The 24,189-nt window shown below is 41.2% G+C and overlaps 2 protein-coding genes across 2 annotated transcripts in view; one reads left to right on the top strand and one right to left on the bottom strand.

The window, feature by feature from the left end:
- Positions 1-864: 864 nt before the first annotated feature.
- dok1b (docking protein 1b) lies at positions 865-15,631 on the top strand. Its single transcript, XM_034136584.1, has 5 exons — positions 865-1,220; positions 10,553-10,858; positions 11,296-11,392; positions 11,978-12,150; positions 14,079-15,631. Exons 1-5 carry the CDS (start codon positions 1,164-1,166, stop codon positions 15,369-15,371), a joined length of 1,926 nt encoding a protein of 641 aa, XP_033992475.1. The 5' UTR covers positions 865-1,163; the 3' UTR covers positions 15,372-15,631.
- Positions 15,632-19,790: 4,159 nt separating this feature from the next.
- The window catches only part of m1ap (meiosis 1 associated protein), a 43,774-nt gene continuing 39,375 nt past the window's right edge, over positions 19,791-24,189 (bottom strand). Inside the window, exons 9-11 of the mRNA XM_034136676.1 lie at positions 23,759-23,874; positions 23,560-23,632; positions 19,791-21,591 (exon numbers count right to left, since the gene is read on the bottom strand). Of these exons, the coding sequence (XP_033992567.1) occupies positions 21,364-21,591; positions 23,560-23,632; positions 23,759-23,874 (417 nt within the window). The 3' untranslated portion in view covers positions 19,791-21,363. The remainder of the gene's footprint in view (positions 21,592-23,559; positions 23,633-23,758; positions 23,875-24,189) is intronic.

Below are 24,189 nucleotides of genomic sequence, written 5' to 3'. Positions count from 1 at the left end.
GTGCCTGCGTTAAAGCTGAAACCGATAGAGAAGTTACACAAGAGTGAGGAGGTGGGACTCGAGGAGCGGCTCGGTGCGCTCTGCACGCGCTGATCACTGCCCCTCAGACGGCCAAGTGAAGCTCCACAGAGTCACTACCGGATGTCTGCTCATTCAGATTTCAAAATAAAAACACGTCAGAACTTTGTAAAGCCCAAAACAATCACAACAAATGATGAAAAATGTCTCAAACTTTCCTGGATTAAACTCTTGTCTAAATAATAATGTTTAATAAACAACACTGATACTTCCAATGGTCATACCAGTTGTCCTGTTAGTAGGCCTATGTGTACTGTTAACTGCATAACTGCATTGCCTCTAATTAGTTCAGTGCACACATCAGAGTTATTATGGTATTAAAAGTACATTTTTGAGATTACCAGATTATTTTTGAAGTGGCGTACAAAGTAGGGCAGTTTTTGACAGATATTTTAAATTGGTTTTGAAAATGGAGATAGAGGTTCAGCTCCTCACATCATCAGGCACCAGTTTTGTGCCTGATGATGCACATCTGTAGTGTTTTACTACAGATGTGTGGCTTTTACAAAAAACACAGATTGCACCAAATGAAGCATACAATCTCGTAATATTCTTGAGGATCCAATAGAATATACAATTTTTGCCCACTTGAAGGAGATGAATTGAAATGCCATGAGTCTTAAGGTTACCTGTCTTGTATTGACATTGCCTGAAAGCCTAGACCACATTAAATGCTGAACTTTGCCAGAATTCCCCTAAATCTATTCATTAATCAGACCTTTATTCTGAAAGTTATAACCGGAAGCTTTACCTTATCTATGCAGAGTGGCTTTGCAGTGGTCCAGCCCAGCAGGAGGAGTGAGAGGCGACAGATAGGCGACCCACCGACAACATTTGGACACTATTTAACTTTTGTCGGACCACCCAGCCACTGTTTGGGCTTTTATTTTAATTTTAACCATGACACCTTTAACTGTGCGAGAGCGGTATGATACATGCGTTATAACGGCTGGGGAGCGGAAGTGAAAGGAGGAGGGAAGTTGTTAAGGGGAAAAGAAACCTCTAAAAAGTGATTTTCGTCCAGTCAAGTTCAACTCAAATCTCGTCTTTTTAGAGGAAGGGTGGCCCTGGAGAGTTTGGGGGGCATGGACACCCACGTTAAGGAGGGACAACTTTATGTGCAGCATCAAAAATTTGGCAAGGTAAGTTATAAAGAAACTGTTACTCTGCTTAACCGAAATGAGGACATATAACTGTAGGCAGTGACCTCATTGTACATAAAGGATGCCATACAACAAAAACTACGTAGCAAGTAATAGGAATGTAATACACCGTTATTATATGAAGAAATAAACTATTGTATAATATCCTAAGGCCAATAAAACTATCTTTTTCTATTTGGACGTTATAGAAAAATCATAGACAAGGAAAGGAAACAGCAAGTGTGTACTTTAAGGACACTGTTGTTGTCCTTTATAGAAATTAAATAGTAACATGTTGAATAACGATTATGTAATGAATTAATTCTTTATTGGAACATTATATGAATCATAGAGTTACCATGTGTTTATGAGAAATATAAATCCTGCAATTCAGCATAGCAGAAGTACTGTCTTTTCAGTGTATCAACTTTGAGCATTTCCTAGTTGTCGTCACTAATGGAGCACATATTGCTGCAATTACAGTCATTGTGCCCAGCTTCTTCAAACTGACTGTATGCAGAGAGGAAGCTACAGCAGGGTCCACTGATCTGGTCTTGTTTTGATGTGGTGGTCTGCAGTAAACCAGCTGTGCATCTGTGTGTGCATGTGAGTGTGTTAATGAGCTGGAATGCACTGTAGTAACATTCAGTAGATAGGAAGATACATGGAGCCACAGTGGGCTAAAGCAAAGTGAATGAGGTCAGAGAGAGGGAAGAGATGGGTTGGAGAGCTGGTGACACATCAACTTATTAAAGTTGCTTTTTACTACTTATTTTATTTTACAAAGTGCAGTACAGTCATGTGTCCAGAGAAACAACATAGGCATACATGATATAGGGATTCCGGCACATGTTCAATTTCCCTAATAAGTTTATATAATAAATAAGTAAATAAAAAGCCGAAAACAATGATAAAATGAAACGTGATGAAATGTGACATTTGTACAATAACTTGCATAATACAAATATACAAACAATGTGTAAATGCAGTTAAAACGCATTTGTATTAGTAGAGAAGGCTTAGACTATCTCTTTGATCATATCGGTTGACAGAAAAGAAAATAACTGGGGACTATTTAGTCTATATATGTTTTGAATTGTAATCTGCATGCATTTAAAATTAAGTAAAAATGCATTATGACTTTCCACAATAAACACATACAACACAACACGGAATATTGAGTCGGAAAGCTGAGACAATGGAGAGAAACAGACGTATGGCAGACATATTTCCACTTGGTCTTTAGAGTTGTTCTTCACACCAATTACAAACACTTTAGTAGCTATCACCTCTGACTGTATGTAGTCACTTACTTTCTGATCACACAGCAGCAGTGGACCAGGAGATAACACCTGTGGGTGTGTCTGTGTGTTTGTGTCACTCCATGGCCTCCGTGCAACCTTGCCTTGGGTGCGCAGCTAGATAAGAACTCATTTACTCTTCAGATTTGTAAGAGGGTCTTTGTCTCTCCGCCTCTCTCTCTGGTCATATGACATCCATCAACAAAACCTCCTGGCCCTGTTTCCTGCCCTGAACCCACCAATCCACAATACATATTCACACTCCCAAAACACACTTTCAATGCCTTCTATAAACTGTAGAGAATACAATAGAAAACGGACAAACCAACTCTCAATATTTTCATAAATAACACGTTATCTTTTCACAGTAAAACAGAAGTGGATATAACAGCAGCCCAGTAAAAAGAATAGTAGAGGAAGCTGGCAGATCTGAAAGTGTTGAAACTGGTTTGAGGTTTACTGTAGAATTATGCAATCTTTCGAGCTGTCAGTGGACACACACCCACGCACACACACTCATATAGGCTCGTTCCCATGTGGTTAGTCGGAAAATGTGACTTACAGTGCAGCAGCAACGTCTGACCCAGGTTTCTGTTATAGAGCTTAGAAAGCAGGCTTACACTTCATATACTTGTGATTTTAGTATCTTCTGTCTATATCCAATCCTGTTAACAGTATTCGAGAAAAAAGTAACAAAATAAATAAACAGAATTGATTTGAAATATTCCCAAATGATATATTACATTTTAACTTGTGTACTTGAACCTGTGTTCACCTTTTAAGTCTCAGTACTTTTATTTTTTTTTCAAATGTGTGGTTATGTATTTGTGGCTTTATATCTGGTGTTTCATGCCCTGTGTTGTTGTTTTTATCGCTATACTGCGGCTTAACCAATTCCCTCTCTGGGCCAAATTTAGGTCTGGACCTTTTGAATATGACTCATCAGATTATCTCAGTTTTTGTTTAGCTCTGCGTATCCAGCTGAACTGGCTTGACAATAGATTATTATGTACAAGTTCAAGCTATACAACTTCTGCTATTCTCACTCTCATATCAATAGAAACTCCTTTTAAACACTTTGGATTTTGCTCACAAATGTTAGGATTTGAAAAAATAAGACTTTTTTCAATGCACACATGGTTTATAATTTCTTTCACATGTTGTGAACCAACTCTGTGTTGTTAAGTACCAAGATGATCTAATATTGCCCCTTTAATTGTCCTTGTATTGTTCCTGCTCAATTCACACCTGATTAATCATGTGTTGATTAGCAATATGCTACACCTGTCAGCTAAATGGGTTATCAAGTGCTCAATACCACAGATTTTAACACATTCGTACACAGAATTTGAAAGAAATAAGCCTTAGTTATTTTATTTCATCAGATAAAACAAAATTCTTGTGTTTATATTTATGATTTCTAGTGAAAATAAACAGATGTCTTTCACCTTTTGGCCCCCCGCACAACAACATTCATAAGAATTCTGCTATTAGTCATTAACTATTCTTGGCATACTAACATAGTAAAAAATGACTTATTAATTGATGTAGTCATGCTTTTATTTAAACTTCCCGGTTTAATCTAGCAATTAGTTAAGTATTGCATTTCCATGAAGTTGTGATGTCATAAACATTGATGAGACATTTATGTGTAATGACAGCATCATCAGATTTAAAAAAGAAAAAAAAGAAAGCCCCTCCAGAGAAGTAAGATAAATGATCTTAGGTAGAACTCCACGAGATGAATAAACTGAACTTTATATCAAATCACTTCTGGACTGCTCTCGAACACCACAGCATGACACTTAGAAACAAATAGATCTGTGTTCGACGCACACTGCATCAGAAAGGTATTCATAACATCCAAAGCATGCCAGAGATGTGTGGTGACGTGGAGCTGCTGTCTGAACTGTCTGGCTGTATGCATGCAGTCAGTGTGGTTACACTACAATAGGTCCGTCCTAAACTTCATGCTGTTGTAATTACAGCTTTTACACTTGTAGAGCTGTCATGTGTTTTTAATGTGCAGCTTAAACTGACCGCAGAGCGATTTGAAGGTAGAGTTGTGTGTGATTGGATCTGTAGTTTGTAGTTGTGTCGCACCCTGGAGCTACCAAATCTTTTAGTTTCACGGTGATTTTCGCAGCTGTTTGCCAAGAAGTACCGGTAAAGTGTGCAGATGAGGGCAGATGACAGACAGATTCATCCAGGAGCAGGCAGACACTTGAACAGACGGGGTGTGTCAGGGTGAAACAGAATTAAACACCCCGAGGCTAGACTTATACGACTGTCAAAAGTAATCACTGCCTAATGGATTAATGGGATTTGTCTGATTTCTACGTTAAATCATATTTCTCAGAAAAGAAACGCCCAATCTTTTGTAGTATGAATAACTTACTTGACGTATGAAAAGTGTGTAATTCTCCATATATACTCTGCAGTGGGCGTATTTTCAGGAACAACGGCATGATGTTGTGAAGCTAAATGGAAAGAAGTGATTAAGCAGAAACAATGATTAGTTATTGCTCAGTGCATGTAATAGTTTTTGTAGTATTCTTTCCTGAGTCACAGTTCATTTAGGTTCTTTCCCTATTGCTTGTCAATATGAATCAACGTAACTTTGCATATTACTTTTGTTACATTAACATCTCCTATTTATAGGGCATTTGTTTGGACAAAATTGTAGCTGTGGCCTGAATGAATAAGACTAAAAGTACACGTTAAAAACAAGCCTACCATGAGCATACTGCATGATGAACGGATAATTGACCATTTAAATGTTTTCACCGATCAATCTGCTCATCATTTCCTGTTTTTGTAAAGTCAACGTTTTGGGCATATTATTCAAAAATTAAAGCTGAATTTATCAGTCTTTCTGTTTTTTCAATCAAGTAAATTACAACGATTATCACCATCTAAATATATCCGGCTGTTTTTGTCCGGGTTGATCATGCTAGCATTAGCCGTTTCTGTGACGCTATGACATAAAAAATGCTTATTCATGTTAGATTAACTTCCTCCATTACACTAAATCATTCTCTGACATTAGGTAAACGCTGTACAGTTTGTTAAAAAAACGCTTTTAATATATTAATTGTACTATATTAATTAATAGTATTGGTTTTGACTACGGCAATGTATACTTTTTTTTCCTTTCTATTCTGAAAAAGTTGATTTTGGTTCTTGATCACATTTCATTGTGCTGCTGTAAGCATGCTGTCACTTGTCTGACCTACTTCTGGACTTCATTATCTCTCTTGGAATATTTGTCTGCTCCAGAAATAGCTTTTTACGTGCTGCAGACCAGGATACGGCATGTGCACATTAGAACACATAGAAGTTTCTCTATGGTTTTAGCCTTAAGGAAGACAAACAAGTGATACAATTAAAAAAACAAGAACAACTTCACTTTTGAGGATCCCAAACCAATAAATAAATACAAAATCAAATACATAAATAGATATTTTATCTATATATATATTTATACATTTTTATTTGATAACATCATTTTGTTAACATAATCCCATAGTAAGAAATAGGATAAATACAAAATTGAAAAATATATACATGTATTTAAAAAAGAAAATGTATTTATACGTTAGAAACAAATTAAAACGTATACTACTTATAGAAAACATTTAGATGTATTTTTACTTCACTCGTCATGTTTTCGTTGTGCTCAATTCTTTCAGTATTGATAATACGGTTTCAGGTAGACACAAACTACAATAGTAAATCCAAACCAACCAAACTCAGTCCTGACATGTGAGAGATTTATTTTGTAGACATAGCAGAGGACTGTGGTCAGAGCAGCGGTCTGCCTCTCTCTCTTAACACACTTCTTGTCACTCATACATATAAATTACACACACAACACACACACACACACACACACACACACACACACACACACACACACACACACACACACACACACACACACACACACACACACACACACACTCCTGTGTGTGTCATTGAGGTCTGTCTGTGGCCAGTGGGAACACGGTCCAGTGTTTTAGCTAAACAGCATGACAGATAGAGAGCATCCTGTCTGACGGGACAGTTGTGGAAAAATGTTTCCACCCGTCCCACAGTGACTCGGTCTGCATGCAAACACACAAACACACACACACACACACACACACACACACACACACACACACACACACACACACACACACACACACACACACACACACACACACACACACACACACACACACACACACACACACACACACACACACACACACACACACACATTCTGGAATACTATCCCCTATTTGTTACAGTAACATTTCACGTGCTGGAAAAAGAAATCACCACTCAACTTCACTGGTAAACACAGCTCTGATCCCCTGCATCCAAAACTGGAATAAAATAGTATACATGAAAATGATTTTCCACTTCCCTGAGTTTATTGTTTTAACATACATCATTGATTATCATAATTACCAAAAAATCATACATTTTCTTCTGTATACTGAATGAATGCTAGCAGGATTTCTTTTTCTACATCATGGGATATGGCAATGGTTAGCTATAACAATAAATGTGTTGCATGTTTCTGAAAATGCCTCAATCTACAATTTTTCAAGACAGAGCTCTAAATTGAATGTTTGATATAATAGAATTCATACATTTACACCTAAAATGGCAGTAGGATCACAAAATGTGTTTTTAGCGTGGACATTTTTTTATCTGCTTTTGGCACGTTTATTACAAATATGAGCTGAAAATATGCACTCCCTTACAAAAATGCATGCCATTTACACATCTAAAGAAGTGTTTATACTTTTTTTAGCTATACAGTGAAAGTGTGGCCTTTCTTAGTAATGTCAACGCGATTACTAACACATCGGCTGTTATTACAGAGAAGGCTATGTCTTTTTTGGGCTCTGCGAGAAACACACACACACACACACACACACACACACACACACACACACATACACACACACACACACACACACACACATACACACACACACACAGTTCTGTTCTTGTGAGCAGGCAGGACGTCAGTGAGGAAGTATCTCTCTGTCAGGATCCTTTTTTGCATATTTTCCACTCGGTGTATTAGCGGCTGATAACGGTCGGTTGCCTTATATGGAGCAGCTGCTTCACATGCACACACACACCTCCAAGTTAATGTTTCACACCCTATTTGTGTATACAACTGCACAATCACACGTTTGTGTACAGCAACAGATGGTCGGGAATGCACCAAGGGAACAACAATGCACACATATGCACATATTAACACACACACACACACACCTGGATGCAGAAGAAGGAAGTGAAGAGAATCCTGGGTAATGACAGTCCCACACATTTCCTGTCCTTTCTGGCAGTTAGTTTTATCGGCTCATAGTGCGTTCACTTATGAAACTGTGTGTGTGTCTGAGTAAAACATTGATGAAGTTGGCTTTTATGTGTGTGTACACTTCTTCAACTGAGTCCCATCTTGTTTGTGCTCATTGTTAAATTGCAACCAGTTAAACGTACTCGATTGTGAAGCATAAGTCATGCAAATAATATAAGTCAAGACTGACGTGCCATGCCTAATTTAACGCTGTGAATCATAACAAACAAGCTGACGTGTTTTAAGACGTCGCACAGTAACCCGATTGTTGAAAGTAAATATGTATATCTACTGATGACTTATTTTGTGTGTGTTTCTATGACTTGCTACTGTATACTTCTACTACTCATAGGCACTAGTTACTCTGCAGATGAGAATTTAACATACAAAAAGTGCTTGACCTACGATTTTCTATTATAAAGACATCTTCAAATGTCCTTTGTTTGTAAAAAGTCCCCAAATGTTGACTTTAAGATATATGACAAAGAAAAGCAGGGAATACTCTCAATGTAAAGACTGGAATCAGATGGTATTGAAAATAATGGAAACATAGATATTTGAATACACATTTATTTTCATTATTGAGCTGCTGTGAGGCTTCAGTTTCTATCTGTGTACTTTTGCTTTAGTTAAATGTTTTTATTGGACCTCCCAGGTTCCATTTTTGCCCTTTTTGTTTCAGTAAAGCTTTTTTTTGTAATAATTGTCTTTTTATAGCAATTCCCCTGCTTATTGACCTGGTTCCCGGCATCTCTTAAAAGGTCCCATTCTAGTTAACAGGATTTTCCCCGCAGGTCAAAGGGGTTTCTGACCTTCCTGTCACATGCTCTGCTCTGTCAGGCAGATTCCTACACTGAGTGGAAGTCAGGGGAAAACACACACCGTGAACAAATGTCATGATCTTCCAGAGTGTTAACAGGGGACTACAGGGACTTCCCAAACACGCTTTTTAATTCTGCTGTCTCACTCAGTTTGGTTATAATCACATGTAGAGTAACTTCTGTAGTGTTTGCAGTCTGTCATCACGTCCATTGTTAGCACTGAACATCTGGAGTGCTGCACACTGGCTGTGCATCTTGTTCTTCAGCATTGTGTGTCATGTCCCTTTCTGTCCCTGGGGAGGAAGAGGTCATTGTTAGCTGCTGCTTCCTCGCCGCTGTCCTCAGGGAGAGAGGCACCTGTCACAGAGTTTGGACCCGGTTTATTTTGAACCTCTTCCCTATCATTTCTCACAGAGCTGTTACTTCTTTTGCGTGCACATCTTCGTTTGGGTCCCAGCAGGGTAGCAAAAAAGACCCTGAATCTTGGGAAATGTTTTGCCCTAGATTATTTTAACTTAGGTTCTCAGTTCTATTTGTGATAAGCTCAATTTGTACTCACTTCACCACAGCAGTAATTCTGTAGCTGTGGACCACTGCTGCTGATTGTACAGGAAACTATGATGTGTGCATCCGTTCTGAGTCAAACTGCTTTATATTAATCAGCAGACCTCCTAATTTAGGCCTCAGTAAAGTAGAAGTAACACAACAATGTGAAAATATTATTTTGACTCACATCGTCTGCGGACTTCAAACAGTAACATTTCCTCCATTTCCCTTTTCATCAGTTTTTGATTATTGTCTAGCGAACTCTGCATTTTGCTTTTCCCCATAGCTTTCTAAACAAACCACATGCAAATCCCTAGACTGATATGAACAGGACAGTGGGAAATTAGTTTTCCAACCTCTTCTTCTTCCTGTTATTTCCTTCCAACATTCATAAATAGCCTTTTGATGTAAGATGCTGGTCTACTACTCTCTAGGGGGACAAAACATGTGTTCCTTATTGTTGTTATACACATAATAGACATAAATGCATACAAAACTGCCAAGGCCTTTTCCATTTTTCCATCTGCTCCATATTTTAATGGGTTCTTCCTCGGTCCATGCTGCATCCTTCCGCTAAGTTTTAAAGGTCTCCTATCATGCAAAATGCCCTTTTTGATGTCTTTTATACATAAATATGTGTCCCCGGTGTGTCAGGGAACTCACGCAGCGTCAGAAAACTAAACCCTCTCTTTTCCTCCGTACCCACATCTCTAAAAACGGGGGTACAACGGAGCTGATCCAGATTTGCTGCCGATATGACGTAATATCTGAAATGTGGGCTGGCTTTACACCCACGGCCCTATCAGAAACGTCGCTATCAGAAACAATGCGCGACGTGTTTTGGACGTAATATGGTCTTTGTTTACATTAGCAAGCATGGGGGAAAAAAAATATATTTGAGCTCCATACTGTTTCAGAAATAATCCTTGATGTGGTTTGGAACATGATATGGCATTTAATCACGGCAGCATTTAGCTGTATCTGCGGTAGAATTCTGAGCAGGCACAAGCTCCCCCTCCTCTCTTTTTTTTTTTCAAGCTAAGGACCCTGAATCAGCCGTTCTGTAACAGGCCTGAAACAGAGGGATATGAGGGATGTCTAAAAGGCATGATTTGTTTGGTATTTTGAGCAAAACACATCATAGACATGTTATTTATATATTTTTATATATCTGAGACCTATAATATATGCCTAAAAATAGCATGATAGGAGATCTTTAATGAAATCGGGGCTATTTAAAAAGTTATAATAAATCATCAGTGGAGCTTTAATATTCTCTACTGTCCCTCTCATCAGAAATGGAAGAAGAACTGGTTCGTCCTGTTCCCCGCCAGCCAGAACGGCATCGCCCGCCTCGAGTTCTACGACTCGGGGGGCGGCGGAGGCTCGGGGAGCGGGTCCACGGAGAAGTCCAGGAAGCTCGACAAGAAGATCATCCGCCTGTCCGAGTGCATCTCCATCCTGCCGGCGCTGACGGAGAGCTGTCCCAAAGAGAACATGTCGGCCTTCTGCGTGGAGACCAACGACAAGACGCACGTGTTCTCCGCCGAGAGGATCACCGCCAAGGACTGGATGGACACCATGTGTGACATCGCCTTTAAGGTATGTTCTTCTTTCTTTATGTGGGAAATGTGTGCCCAAAAATATTTAAATAAAGAAAAACTAGTTCCCTCAGTTTGGTGGGAAAAGCTGAGGAATCGCAGTTTTAAAGTTTCCATTCAACTGGCAGCGTCTTGTTTGTGTGTCTTCCAACATTTCCCACAAGCCCCTGGGGTGTCCAAACAGGCTACAGCTTCCATTTTGTGCAGTCACACACGCATACACACACATGATCATTAGACATATTTGCAGAGAGGAAGCCAGAGGAAGCTTCCAGGAGGACGACCTTATCCGCTTCTCTGCTGCACACTCACTCTTTATTTTCATTTTCTCTCATGCTTTGCCTTTCCTTTCAGTGATTGTACAGGAAAGATTTCCCCAAAACAACAAGTTAATTCATATATTGTGAAAGTCCTGATTGTGTGTCTGTGTGTGTGCAGGGCGGCAGCAGCAGCATCAGTGCGGCTGCAGACCCTAACGGAGGGGGCCTCGACCTGCAGATGTCTGAAAACCTCATCTACTACTCCAGAGAGGAGGGTAAGGACTCTCAACTGTGTGCTGTTACATCATTTATGTTATTTTGTTTCAATTACATTTCATTTTTCAGACTAGTGGAAAGAAAAACTATGGATTTCTCCTAAATTAACCAACATAAAATATTAAATAATGCAATAATTTGCATTTTTCAACATAAAATTAAAAAAAACATAATTGTCAACTTATTGTTTTTCAAGTTTTTGTCAAATGAAAAGTGAATATCAATGGTTAAATTCACATACTACTACTAATAATAATAAGCAACATCATTCCAACATAAGCTAAGATAGTTCTGCTTATTCATAAAAACAAAACATAATTTTAACAATATTAATCTATAATTCCTATTTCTATTCCCAAATGTAGCATAATGACTCATTTGTATATTTAAACATAACATTTCAGAAAGCTTTTATTAAAACAAAAATAACTTGATGTGGGGAAGTTTTATGATGAAATCTACTGGTCAAAAACCTGTAGTGTCTCCTCTTATGAAAATATAGCATTGCATCACAGACAATCATTAGACATACAAAAGAGAATGAAAGTACACCAGAGCAAAAACACCTCTCCTTTGATCTCCAGTGAACGAGTTCTGGGTGAGCGTGCAGCGCACCGAGGCGTCAGAGCGCTGCGGGCTGACGGGCAGCTACTGGCTGAAGGCCGAGAACGACATCTTGATCTTAAAGGAGCCGAAGACCAAGAGGGACATTCTGGTGTGGCCCTACAAGCTGCTGCGGAGATACGGCCGAGACCGGGTGGGTTATATGTGACACTGAAGCAATTGATGGTAGTTAGTGCAGATGATGCTTTTAGCTGCAGTGTGGTCAGAGACTTACCGTCACAGAGGGTATTTACAGCTTTACAGTGGCTGTTTTTGTGTCAGTTACATGCTTCAAATATAGAGACCAGGGGCCTCATTTATAAAGCCTTGCGTAGCATTGGCGTGGGAAGGTTGCTTCCGTAGGACAAAGCAAATAAATACGCACAGACATTTTCCGATTCATAAAAGACTGCATACCAGCGCAGGACTTACGTACGGCACATCCTACGCCGGTTTCCCTTTATAAATCACAATCAACTCGAAATGCGGCGCAGCTTTTGCGGGCTTCACGTAACGCCCATATTTGCCTATAAATAGTCAAAGAAACGCCCATTCATTCATTCATTTTGACTGACTGCATGAAGAAGATCGCAGGAAATGACGACCGAACAGCTAAAAAAAGACATCTCACACCGTGTCAGATTTAGGTTATTGTGGGGAGGTCGAGATAAATCATATTGTTTGGTGGATGCAGTTTGAACCAGAGTAGCAGCATGGAGGTCGGATCGTCACCAAAATAAATAAATAAGTGGTCCGAAAAAGGCTAATGACAAAAGAAATACACATAACCTTCCTCAGGCGAGACCTCAGGCAGTGTGTTTGTCCCGGGGACAGGAGACACCCCCTTGATGAGAAACTGTAACAAATGATGGGGTAATCCCTCCGGAGTGGAGTCATGACGACTGGATCTGAATTATTTTGTTGTATTTGGTGGTTTGTGTTCCAGCTGTCGATCAGCAACTGCATATCCATAATCCACCAGTTAAAGGAAATACAACTAATGTGTTGTGTTATATTAGCTGTACAATTTACCACATATGGTGTTCTTAGTTTCCATACCTCCTGTGTTTTACGAGCGACTTATCAAGTCTTGGCAAACGGGATAAAACACGATTAAACGTGATAGTATATAAAACCATGCTCGTATCTATACAACCTATAGAAATGCTAAACGGCGTCAGTTTAAAGTAATTCTGTCCTTCTGCTTACCGCATCATTTATGAGAAAACATTTCTTAACAAGAGAACATAATCGAGGGGTGATCAATAACATTTCCGTATTTATTTATTAAGTTATGTTTTTGTGTGCACTGAGGAGTCTCAAACAGGCGTTTGTTAAATCATTTTAAGATTGGCTTTAATCAATTTGTGAAAATGAATTCTTCATATTTGATAAATGAGAGGTAACATTCTATTTATGGTATTATTTCCACATATTTCTCTCCATTCTTCCTTCTGCCAACGGTGTCGCAGTTTCTCGTCTCTCCCGTTTTTGTGCTTAGTGCGTACGCATGGGTCAGAGTTTGTGCGGAGGACCGCACATTTTCCAGTCAAGTTTGTTTTTTATAAATCGCAAACATTGCGTAGAAACTGGCGTACGCCATCTTTTGAGCGTACGCACCGTTTATAAATGAGTCCCCAGGTCATAAAATGACTGGTGACCTTTAAAGGTCTGTCAGGTTTGTCTGAAAAAATGGTTTTCATGCATTTTCCGAGACTGAAACTTTGATGTTATGCACACAGAAGAATAAATAGATACCTACATTGGATGTGTAGATCTTTTGTGACCAATCTGTATGCAAGAAAACAAGGGGAAGAAAGTTTGAATCATAATTTCTCAGTTAGTGAAGGCAGTGAAGTAATACAATTGATATGCTGAGAAAAGTGGAAATTCAGTGGGAGAAGGAAGCAGGCTTTCTCTGAGCGCCAGGAAAATGATAAATGAGTGATGACTGGAAAGCTGCGACTTGTGTGACTGGCTCCATTACTTCAGCTGGCTTTTGTTCAGACGCCTCAGTGTATATATATATATGTCACGCTCACTTTCACACTAAAACATTTTCCCCTTGCTATCCCTCTCTAGGTGATGTTTTCCTTCGAGGCCGGCCGGCGCTGCGACTCAGGCCCCGGGAACTTCACCTTTGACACCAAGCAGGGCAACGAGATCTTCACGCTGGTGGACCAGGCCATCCAGTCGCAGAAGGTCCAGGCCGAGGAGCGCCACCTCAGCGGCCCCCTCAACTTCGACCCCGAATGCCCGTCGTCCCTGCAGCACATACGCAACGCCCCCCCCAGCAGCCTAACAGGAAGTGGGGACAGCAGCAGCTGCAGCAGCCGGGAGGCCGACGGAGATTCAGGGGGCAGCAAACCAGGCTCTGCTGACGGAGTGCTGGGGAAGAGAGAGGGTGGAGATGGAGGGGGAGGAGGAGGGAGGGGGCAAGGAACAGGACTAAAGGGGAGGAGTTTACCAGAACCTCCAGCCATAATGGCCCCTGCGAAGGCTCCAAGAGGTCAGGTGGCAGCGAAAGGTGCTGATGAACACGCAGCTCTTTACTCTGAGCCGGCAGACTCCGTGCGCCTGCCTCTGCACGCCGGAGACTGCCTCTACTCCGACCCCGTGGACACCATCAAAGCTCAGAGCCAGAGCAGCACCCACCCTGTGCCCCCCCCCCGCCTCCGACCAGCAGGAGATGACGCTCCGGGAGTTCAAGGGGATCATCACCTGGGAGGCAGGAAGCTGCCGGACCTGTACTCGCACGTGTACGACCGGATCAGCCAGGAGCTGAGCCAGAAGACGGGCACGCTGAGTCTGAACGGAGCCGCGGGGGGGGGCAAAGGGGGGAACAGTAACAGGAGAACCCCGGGAGGTCAGGCAGAAGGAGCTTTAACGCCTCCCGCTGCGCGTCTGGAGCACATCTACGACGAACCAGAGGGCCGCGCCTCCACCGGTAAATCAGGGATGACAATTTATGACGAGGCCCGTCTGGAGCCCCACATCCACAGGAGGAAGGACGAGGCGGCCCCTTCAGGGCCGGAGGGAACTTACAGCACTGCTTCGCATGCAAAGCCAATAGACCCCCACAAACACTCGCCCCCGCAGTCGGCCCAGAGCCGCGGCACGCCTCAACCCCCCGCACCGCGGTGGCCCAAACCCCTCACCGGCCCGAAGCCCGGCAGGATGAAGAAGGAGCCGGTGCCGCTGCCCCCCGGGAAACATGGAGGCAATAATGTAAACAACAACAACAATCTATGGGGGGGAGGGGACACAGGGCACGAGCTGTACAGCAAAGTGTCAAAGAAGAAACCTCCACCTGCTGACTCGTGGGATTCGCTGAGATCACCCGAATGCATCTACGACAACCTGGGAGACGTCTGACTCGAGGACTAACAGACGAAACCTTTATCCCCTTTGTGAAAAGAGGAGAAGTGCAAATGCAGAACACTCAGTCGTGGCCTTTATTCCTGCAGCTTTTGTAACATTTCTTCAAACTGTGGACTGGCATCATTATGTCGATTTATTGGAAGTAGATCAAAGCACAACTATAAGATCATGGCTGCATGGAGTGAGACTATGGAAGGGCCACCCTGTGTGTGTGTGTGTGTGTGTGTGTGTGTGTGTGTGTGTGTGTGTGTGTGTGTGTGTGTGTGTGTGTGTGTGTGTGTGTGTGTGTGTGTGTGTGTGTGTGTGTGTGTGTGTGTGTGTGTGTGTGTGTGTGTGTGTGTGTGTGTGTGTGTGTGTGTGTGTGTGTGTGTGTGTGTGTGTGTGTGTGTTTGAGTGTTTGAGAAAGAGCGAGTGGGTGTTTGCATGGTCAAACCCATAACTGTAGTACCGAGCCACAGTGTGGTGGGAAGCTGCCACTTTTCTATAACACACATCGCACACACAGCGTCTGGATGTGCCAGAAGGAGCCCGGCCTGCAGGCTTCACTTTAACAAGCTGAGAGAGCGGCTTGGCTCCTTTTTTATAAAATATCCACCGTGCTTATGAAGTTACTAGGAAACATGTTTTTGCACTGCTTAGGTCCGGAGTATCTTTGAGGCTTTAACAAAAGGAGCTGGCTTTTTCTGTTTGTGTATTCTGGACTGATCCATCTTCTCAATGAGCGGGGAGATTTACAACATCTGCAGCAGAGGACACTAATATGTGTCGTTGCATCTGAGGATGCATTAAATACAAAAAACATTGTTGCTACTGTTTTAAAGGAAGTGAGACATAAATGGGTCATAAATAAGTCCTGTGGGTCACATGGTCGTCATTAAATTACAGAGGTGACTTCCTGCACAACACAATATTATTGAAACCTTTATGTTTCTATGTACAGAAAAACGAAATATGAAGCTAACAATCCCCGGCAATGTGTCAGTGTGTATGTGTCAGAAACAGCTGTGCTGTCTGTAAATATAACTATGAATAAAAATGGCTCCAAAAACGTTTATATTTGTCATTAGGTGATCTGTAAACTAGGAGTGTGTCCCATCAGGAGCCGATCAGACGGATCTTTTGAAGGTGTTTTTCTGTTTTGAAGCGGGACAGTGTGACCTCACCTCCCTCCCTCTGCCACGCTCTGTTTTTGTTACTCCGCTCAGTTTCCAACCACTTAATCAGACCGTTAAAAGTGGAGCCTTTTAGAGCAAAGACTTTCTCTCTTTCTTCCTTCCTTTTCTCCGTCTCTCTGCATTATTTCTGTTGTTGGGTTGCTCTGGTGACAGTTAATGGCGGCTGGTTTGTGTCGGACACGCCGTGCATTTCAACTGCAGAGAGATACCGGAGGAGGGCAGGAATACAAGATGGAAAAATAGGAAGATGGAAGGAAAAAGAGGGTGTTTATCCTGGGCTGAGGATGACTAAGGAAGTAGAAAGAAAGACTTGAAAAGATGCTGACATGATGAATGCTGGCTGGATCAACCTGTCTGTGTGCTTGTCTTGCATAACACGTACAGGCTGTTCCCGTCACTGCTGCTCTTTATCCCATCATCCCTTTTTATCCCCTTTCTTTATTTACCCACCTGCTGCTGGAGGACTTTCCTGTACAGAAAGTATCTTGATTACACATCTAGGCTATATTTCCTGACTCGTCCCCCCCCCTCCCCTCCCCTTTTCTTTCAGACAGAGCGGGGGAAGAAAAACAGAAACGACGACAAACTTCTGTCTTTCTCATTAAACCCTGTGTGAACTCATAGGATAAAGAGGCACACAGAACAGGCTGTCAACATTTACTTCTTTAATATGGCTCAACACTTCCTCATTGGAATATCCAAAGCGCTGTTTACTCTTTTACAGTCGGGGAAGCGGGACTTTGCCCAACTTTATGGTCCTAAAGTGGAACAGTGTTTGTAGAACCGAGTGGAATATTTATTTTTGTAATAGCTGTTATGTGCTTTATCTCAAATGTGATTCAGCTCATAGAAAGGAGCATTCAACCATTCAATAAGTATTTGTATTGTTTTTTAAACTAGTTTTTCATCTCTTTTTCACGTCAGTTTCGTTTGACTTTATTGGAACTCATGCAGGTTTGCACAAGTACAATCAAGTATATTAGACGAGGTCCGGTCAGCCAAAAAACAAACACTAGTTGCAAAAAAATCACGAGTCATACAAACATAAAATTAAATTAAATGACGATCATGTAAGATATGATGGCATGACACTAAAACAATTGAAAATATAGCACTATAAAGTGTGTAAAGGTAAGTGACAAGCTTATGCAACAGTATTATATTGCACAAATGTATTTTTTACGGCTCTAACTGTGATAAGACTTTGATTTTTTGCTTGAGTCCTCCTTTTAAAGACTATAAGTTGGTACAGCCTTTCAAACTGGAAGTGGTTAATATCTAGTTCCTTCCTTCCTTTCCTCACATTTCTTTCCTCGTTTTCTCTGACCTTTCACACATCTGCAGAGCAGCTCGACGGCCTCCTGATGGTGGTGAGTGTGTGACGGCTACACACAGCCCTCTGCTACTGCCCACTTTGTTCAGTGTACGGAGCGTCGGGGGGGGGGACTGTGCGTCTGCAGACGTTCCTCTGACGCTACCATATCACCATGTGTGCATTCCCGTGAGATTGTATACTCAAGGTTTGTCGCCTCATCTTGAAAGCACATCGCACTTCATGGTTTCACATCTACTTCGGTGACTTTTCTCACTTTTTGCCGAAATGTCAAGATGTGTTGCTGCAGACGTGACACACAAGTGCATTACAAAAGTGTGAATTAACCGATGAACCACTTTCATACATCTACGCTTAATACAATTCAACAGACGCAGCTCCACTTGCCTGTGTAGGTGTGTGTGTGTGTGTTGTTTCTAGCCACATGACGCTATATTTGGCCAGACGGTTATATCTGCAGGTTTGAGGTCTCCGCATTTCTGCATGCAGATGTCACACACAACACACACACACACACACACACACACACACACACACACACACACACACACACACACACACACACACACACACACACACACACACACACACACACACTGTTCTGCTGCTTTCATCATGTCTCGCACTGTCTTCCTGTCGCCTGTTCATCCTCACCATTGTGTATTCTTTCCGTCACTCGGTCCACACTTTATCTAAACATAAATGACGTCTACATTTATTTTCGCTTATGGCCAATGAAACAAGCCACCCAACGCTAAAATATGCTTTATAAAAACGATGCAGATGTAATGTAAACCCAGTGTTATCTCACTAACTGATGAGTCTAAGATTCCTCGTAACTTCTCAATGATGTTACCTTAAAGACATCAGCAGCTATTTTTGTTTTATGATTAGTCTGCTACTGCGACCCTTAGAATGAGGAGTGATGTTAGCTGCCACAGCATTTAGAGAAATACAGTACATATTCAAAAGTGAAGTAGTTCTTAAAATGTCAAGATGCAGACCAAATTTCACACCTGTCAGCTGCACTTCTGAGTATAAAACACCCTGAAATTAAGCTGCATTTCCTCATTCTGTTTTTAAGTTCAGCGGACGTGAAAAATAGAAACATGAGCTCTTTGTGTTGCGCACACTAAGGAGTTTTGGTGCGGCTGCCATCAGACGCACCTGAAACTGCCCGGTTTCCTCTCCGCTCTACAGACCACCGGCTTTTATTTTTAGCTGCGTGTGGGCAAACCATCCCAGTCATGCGTGTCTGAAAGAGAGTTTCATTCACTCTGTTCTCAGCGCTATCTGAAGGAAGTGATCGTCATTCAGATAGTCGCTGCGTTGCCTCTAAATTAAAGGGATGCCTATGCAAAACTAAGGGGATTCAATTATTTGCGCAAAGTAGGGAGAAGTTTTCTTAGACCAGTCTGAGTTCATGTGTACATATTTTGGAGCCTTTTTTAGATTGGAGCATCCATATCAGCTAATGAGATTTCCAGTATTTTCTAGAATTTCTGGGTCGCAGGACTTTCAGAGATCTGACATTACAGTTCAGCTCCTGTGCCTCCTCACTTCACCGCCTCACTTCCTCACCGAAAAGCACTTCCTCTTTCTGTTCTCACTCTGGCCGACTATTCTCTGCCTGTTCCCTGTGTGTGAATTGTGACTCTTTTGGGTTCCTGCTGAGTTCGTCTCAGTGCTGTCGTTGAGAGGACAATCACAGGAAAGAGACAGTGTATTCGTTTGGGAGACACATAGAGAGTCTGACAGAGTTTTCTCTCCTTCTGCAGAGGAGGAAATGGTACATTATGAAGCAGGAAGTCACAGCAATCATATTATCCTGATATAGAAGCTGAGTCTTAGTCAAAAATGCTGTTTCAGTAGAGGAAATAAATACAATTTATTAATCTACACTTATACACAATGTTAAAATACAAATCTGAGAGAAGTTTAATAAATATGTCGGACATACAAGATCCTTAAATAACTTACATAGTGAACAAACAACAGCTCAATTCAAAGAACACACAACATGAAAGCTGAACGGGAACAACAATGAGTCAACAATATGAGATAGGGCTGTTTGTGTGGTGGAGGCGTAAAGACAACAATGAACAAAGAACTTTCTTAGAACGGCAAAAAAAAACCTGAAGACCTGAAAATGTCCTCAACAACAAGACATTAGAATTAATCTGCAAACACAGATAGGGACACTTTTGTTTGACATTTAACGAGGAGTCTGTCGTCCTTTGGCTTTGGCCTTTTGACCTTTAGGCGGACAGAGCGGCTCTATTTGAACACATCTACGGAATTCACACACTCGATGTCTCTGAGTTTGTGGTGATTATTAAGAAAGTATTGAATACGGACGGAGAGAGAAGTGGGTAAAATGTCAGTGGGCAACTTTGGAGGTCCGGTCAAATTCTCCCCGGAGACAAAAGGGTCGTTGTGGATGTAAATCCGCGAATAAGGAAGTCCTGTGACATCACAACGCCAGGAAGTCATTCGCCGCTGGTAGTAGTTTCGAGTGTTATAAGGTTCAACATGGGGGTGGAATGGCGGGACACTGATTAAGTGTGTGACCAAGCGCCATGACGAAGAATAAATTAATAATAGTGACGTAGGGAGTGTCTGACTCACCAATAAGTGCGTATGATCGTGAATATGTTTGACTTGTATACTTTTAACAATCTCACACCCACAATGGGAAATGTTCAAACCATATGATGTCAAATCTAAAGAACATACTACAAAAAAAAGAAAAAATATCTCTCGTCTGTGCTCCTTCCATCCACCCCCCTCACGCTGCCTTTCAACCCCCAGAGAGGGAGCTCGCTGTGGGGGTGACGGAGAGCAGAGAGGCCCCTCTGTCTGCTGCTTTATTCTCTGTCTCATTAAAACACTGAAGCTGTGTTCGGGCCGGGGCTTAAGGGCAAAATGGAAATGGAATGTGCATATGTGTGTTTTTCTATAAGTCCGTCTCTACAATAGCGGCTGTATTATGCATCATTTTGCAACCTCTTTCTAGATTTCTTTAGTAGCTGTGTGTAAGTGGGTGATGAAATATGGACATTTAGTTATTGCCTCAATATTTCTGACTCCTCCAGGCTTCCATTGTCCTACAGTTTCCCCTCTTTTCATCTTTTCTTCCCTCGTTCATTGTTCATTTTTGGAAGTTCTTCTTGCCTCAGCGATGTAAAGACTTTCCTTTCTCACACACTCATGCACGGAGGGTGGTTAAAATCAGATCTAGCTATTCTTGTGGTGAGATTAAATACAGAGGAAACCAGTGTGTGTGTTCTGTGTGTATTTACAGACACATTAGTGTGTGTGTTTCCCTCCTTTAAAGTCATTAAAGCCCTTATGGAGCTGCCTGATGACTCACCAACGTTACAATGGGGACCGATTACAAAAATGTCCTGACTAAGCATTACCGTAGTTCACTGCAAAGCCCTTTGAAGTGGCAGGTTCTCCCCCCCCCCCAGTGTTCTTACTGTATAACCATGGACTCATCATCATGGTCTTCCTCCTGACGAGAGGGGGCCGGGTTCCCCCCACCGCTGCTGCTGCTGAGGAGAGTCAGGGCCCGACGAGAGGCCTTCGCAGGAGGAGGTCCCAGGGAGGAAGAGGAGGAGGTGTGGGAGGAGGCAGAGGGCAGGGGGGCCACAGTGGCTCTGACCTTGTTGCTCATTCCTAGTTGGCGCCCCTGGTTTTGTGGCTGAGTGAACACAACACACACTTATATTTCAGGTTTTCTACTCAAAATGATATTTAGTATATATTGTTATCTTTGATTGAATAATAGAGAACTGCAGAGATGAGTCCTAAAACCTGGAAATGAGTCAGCGTTTTATCACTTTTGGTTCATTTCGTTTTGAAGTCAAAGGGTTTTTGTATGTGTTTTGGGTTAGATGCCTGAAATAAATACTGTGGTTAACACAAGCTTTTCACATTATGTTCTTTGACAGGAAATACGTACTTTCACGTGAATGTTGAAGCTGTAAAGTGTCTTAAAAAAGGCTGATGTCAGATACAAGTTGACTTCTTGTTTTCATCACACTGAACAGTAACCCACCGTTAGCTTAGTGTTAGTAACGGGAAGTCAGTGGTGTAGTTTGTTCTTAGCGTTTTAACATTAGCTTTGTACCTTTGGCAAGTGCATTTGTGCTTCAAAAGACAAAAAAAAGTGGTGTTGGAAAATCAAATGGTCAAATCCCATTGGCTTTTGTGGAGGTACATGCTATCTCATTCCTGTGTCTGTTGTATGCTAATGCCAGTTGTTGGTTTTATAAAGAAAGAAGAAGAAAACAAGGAGTGGGATAAAAAGAGAAGAGGATATGTTTGTGGAACATAAGAGATTAAGACAGGAAACAGAGACATACATTGGTACAAATGTACAAACATTATGATAAGAATACAAACAGAGTGTGCCAAAGAACAGAACGAAACAAAAGCAGAGCGGAAGAACATTTTCTCTGTGTTTCGCCGCTGTAGTGAACTATTTGCATGTCAGCAGCCTTATCAACCTGATGAGTCACACTGCCAACGGCTTCACTCTGCTCACAGTGGGCCTCTGGGTGAGATGACGTAAAATGTGGACGGATGAAATATGAATAAGTGATGTGAACGTCAAGAAGTTGTTTCTCGGTAGTTAATTTGTTACCAGTCTTCTGAAAAACAGTCTACATTGATAACATTTTACACTGCTTGATAAAGTTATATTGCACTGAAATTCAGAATGAGGTGTTGGACATTTATTTTACAACTTTAGTTATGTTTCTGATTAAACATTTACATATAACTCATGGTCATCTTATAAAAATACTAAACCTGGTTAAAGATTACCGAGTGGTTCCCAAACTTTTAATCTTGTGACTTCTTTTATAAAATCAGTGTGTCTCCTTGTCACGTTCCAGATGTCTTTAACATTCTTTCGCTTAACATCTCACAGTTTCATTTAAATAACTATTCAAATTATCCAATATTTCGATTATATTTTGGTCCTGATGTGTCTATTTGTATGCCTGCTTTGCCCCTTCCCCCGTTGAATATACAAATGAAAGAGGAGACATTTGTTATTATTCATACTTCTATTATTGCAATTATGTTTTATTTGTGATACAATTAAAAAAGTGAAGTAAAAGATCCCCTTGGAAGAGAGATGGCAGTTTTGACCATAAATCTAATGCAAGTATATTTTTATATGGATTTTTTTTTACTTGCTTGTTTGTTTTTGTCTCATAAGCATTTCATATTGTTGTAATATTAAATTGGTAAAACGGTCATGAGGTAAAGTATTTGAAAGAGTTTTAGTAAATCCTATGCGCTCCTAGAAAAAAAGGAAGGACTACCTGTTCGTATTACTGATCTGAGTCAGAAGAAAACTAATAAATACATCTGATTACATATTACATAGGCCTTGTTTATGTTCATGTAATAATGCTCTGAATTGTCTGCATAGTAAGCACTGCCCTCTATTGAGTAAATATAGAAGACAGACATGAGGCGGAAGTTAGTAAAGCAAATCATCTTAATGAGGGTTATAAAAATATTCTTTATGTCAAATTGCTCGTGTTTACCCATGTTGAAATGTGGTTGGTGCACCACATCCTGACCTTTACACTGCCATAAAGCTTTACACTGCCATAAAGCTGTGTGTGTGTGTGTGTGTGTGTGTGTGTGTTACCTGTCGCTGCTGTCTGCTGGCTTTAGCCCCCTCTGCTGGCTGAGCCTGCTCTCTGTGTGCCGCTGTCTGGAGCCTGGAATCAACAATCATCAGATATCAACTCATCATTGACCTCACTCCCATTACATCCAGGTAATGACACTGATGTCAAATGATCTCAAAGGCCACACAGATTTATTTGCATCATATTTTCATCTACCTGTATGGGTATCGAGGCTGTGAGAACGCTCCTCTGCTCCTCAGGTGCTGGTACAGGTTACTGCTCAGAGACAGAGGGTTGAACACACACTCCTCATCCAGCTGAGAGAGACATCCCTGACATAAGAAACAAACACATTTGATTGTCTTATATTCGGTTTAAGGGCTTTGGAAAAGTGTGCACCCTGTTAAAATAAACCCTTTGAACAACTAGGACAGGGAGCTTCATACACATAAGGCCATATTCTGCCTAAATTATATTTAATATCCTGAGAGATATTTTGCACTGAAATGTAATTCAAACTTCAAATAATTGTCTATGTTGAGAAAAAAATATTATGCTAATGTTAGCCAAATGTAAGGGAGTTATATCGATTAAAGAAAGTTGATTTAATTAAAAAAAGACTCCAATATGGTCAATTTGAGGATTTA

The sequence above is a fragment of the Trematomus bernacchii genome, unplaced genomic scaffold (genome assembly GCF_902827165.1).
Source record: "Trematomus bernacchii unplaced genomic scaffold, fTreBer1.1, whole genome shotgun sequence".
Taxonomy (NCBI): Eukaryota; Metazoa; Chordata; class Actinopteri; order Perciformes; family Nototheniidae; genus Trematomus; species Trematomus bernacchii.
This window is presented reverse-complemented; position numbering and strand designations above follow the sequence as displayed.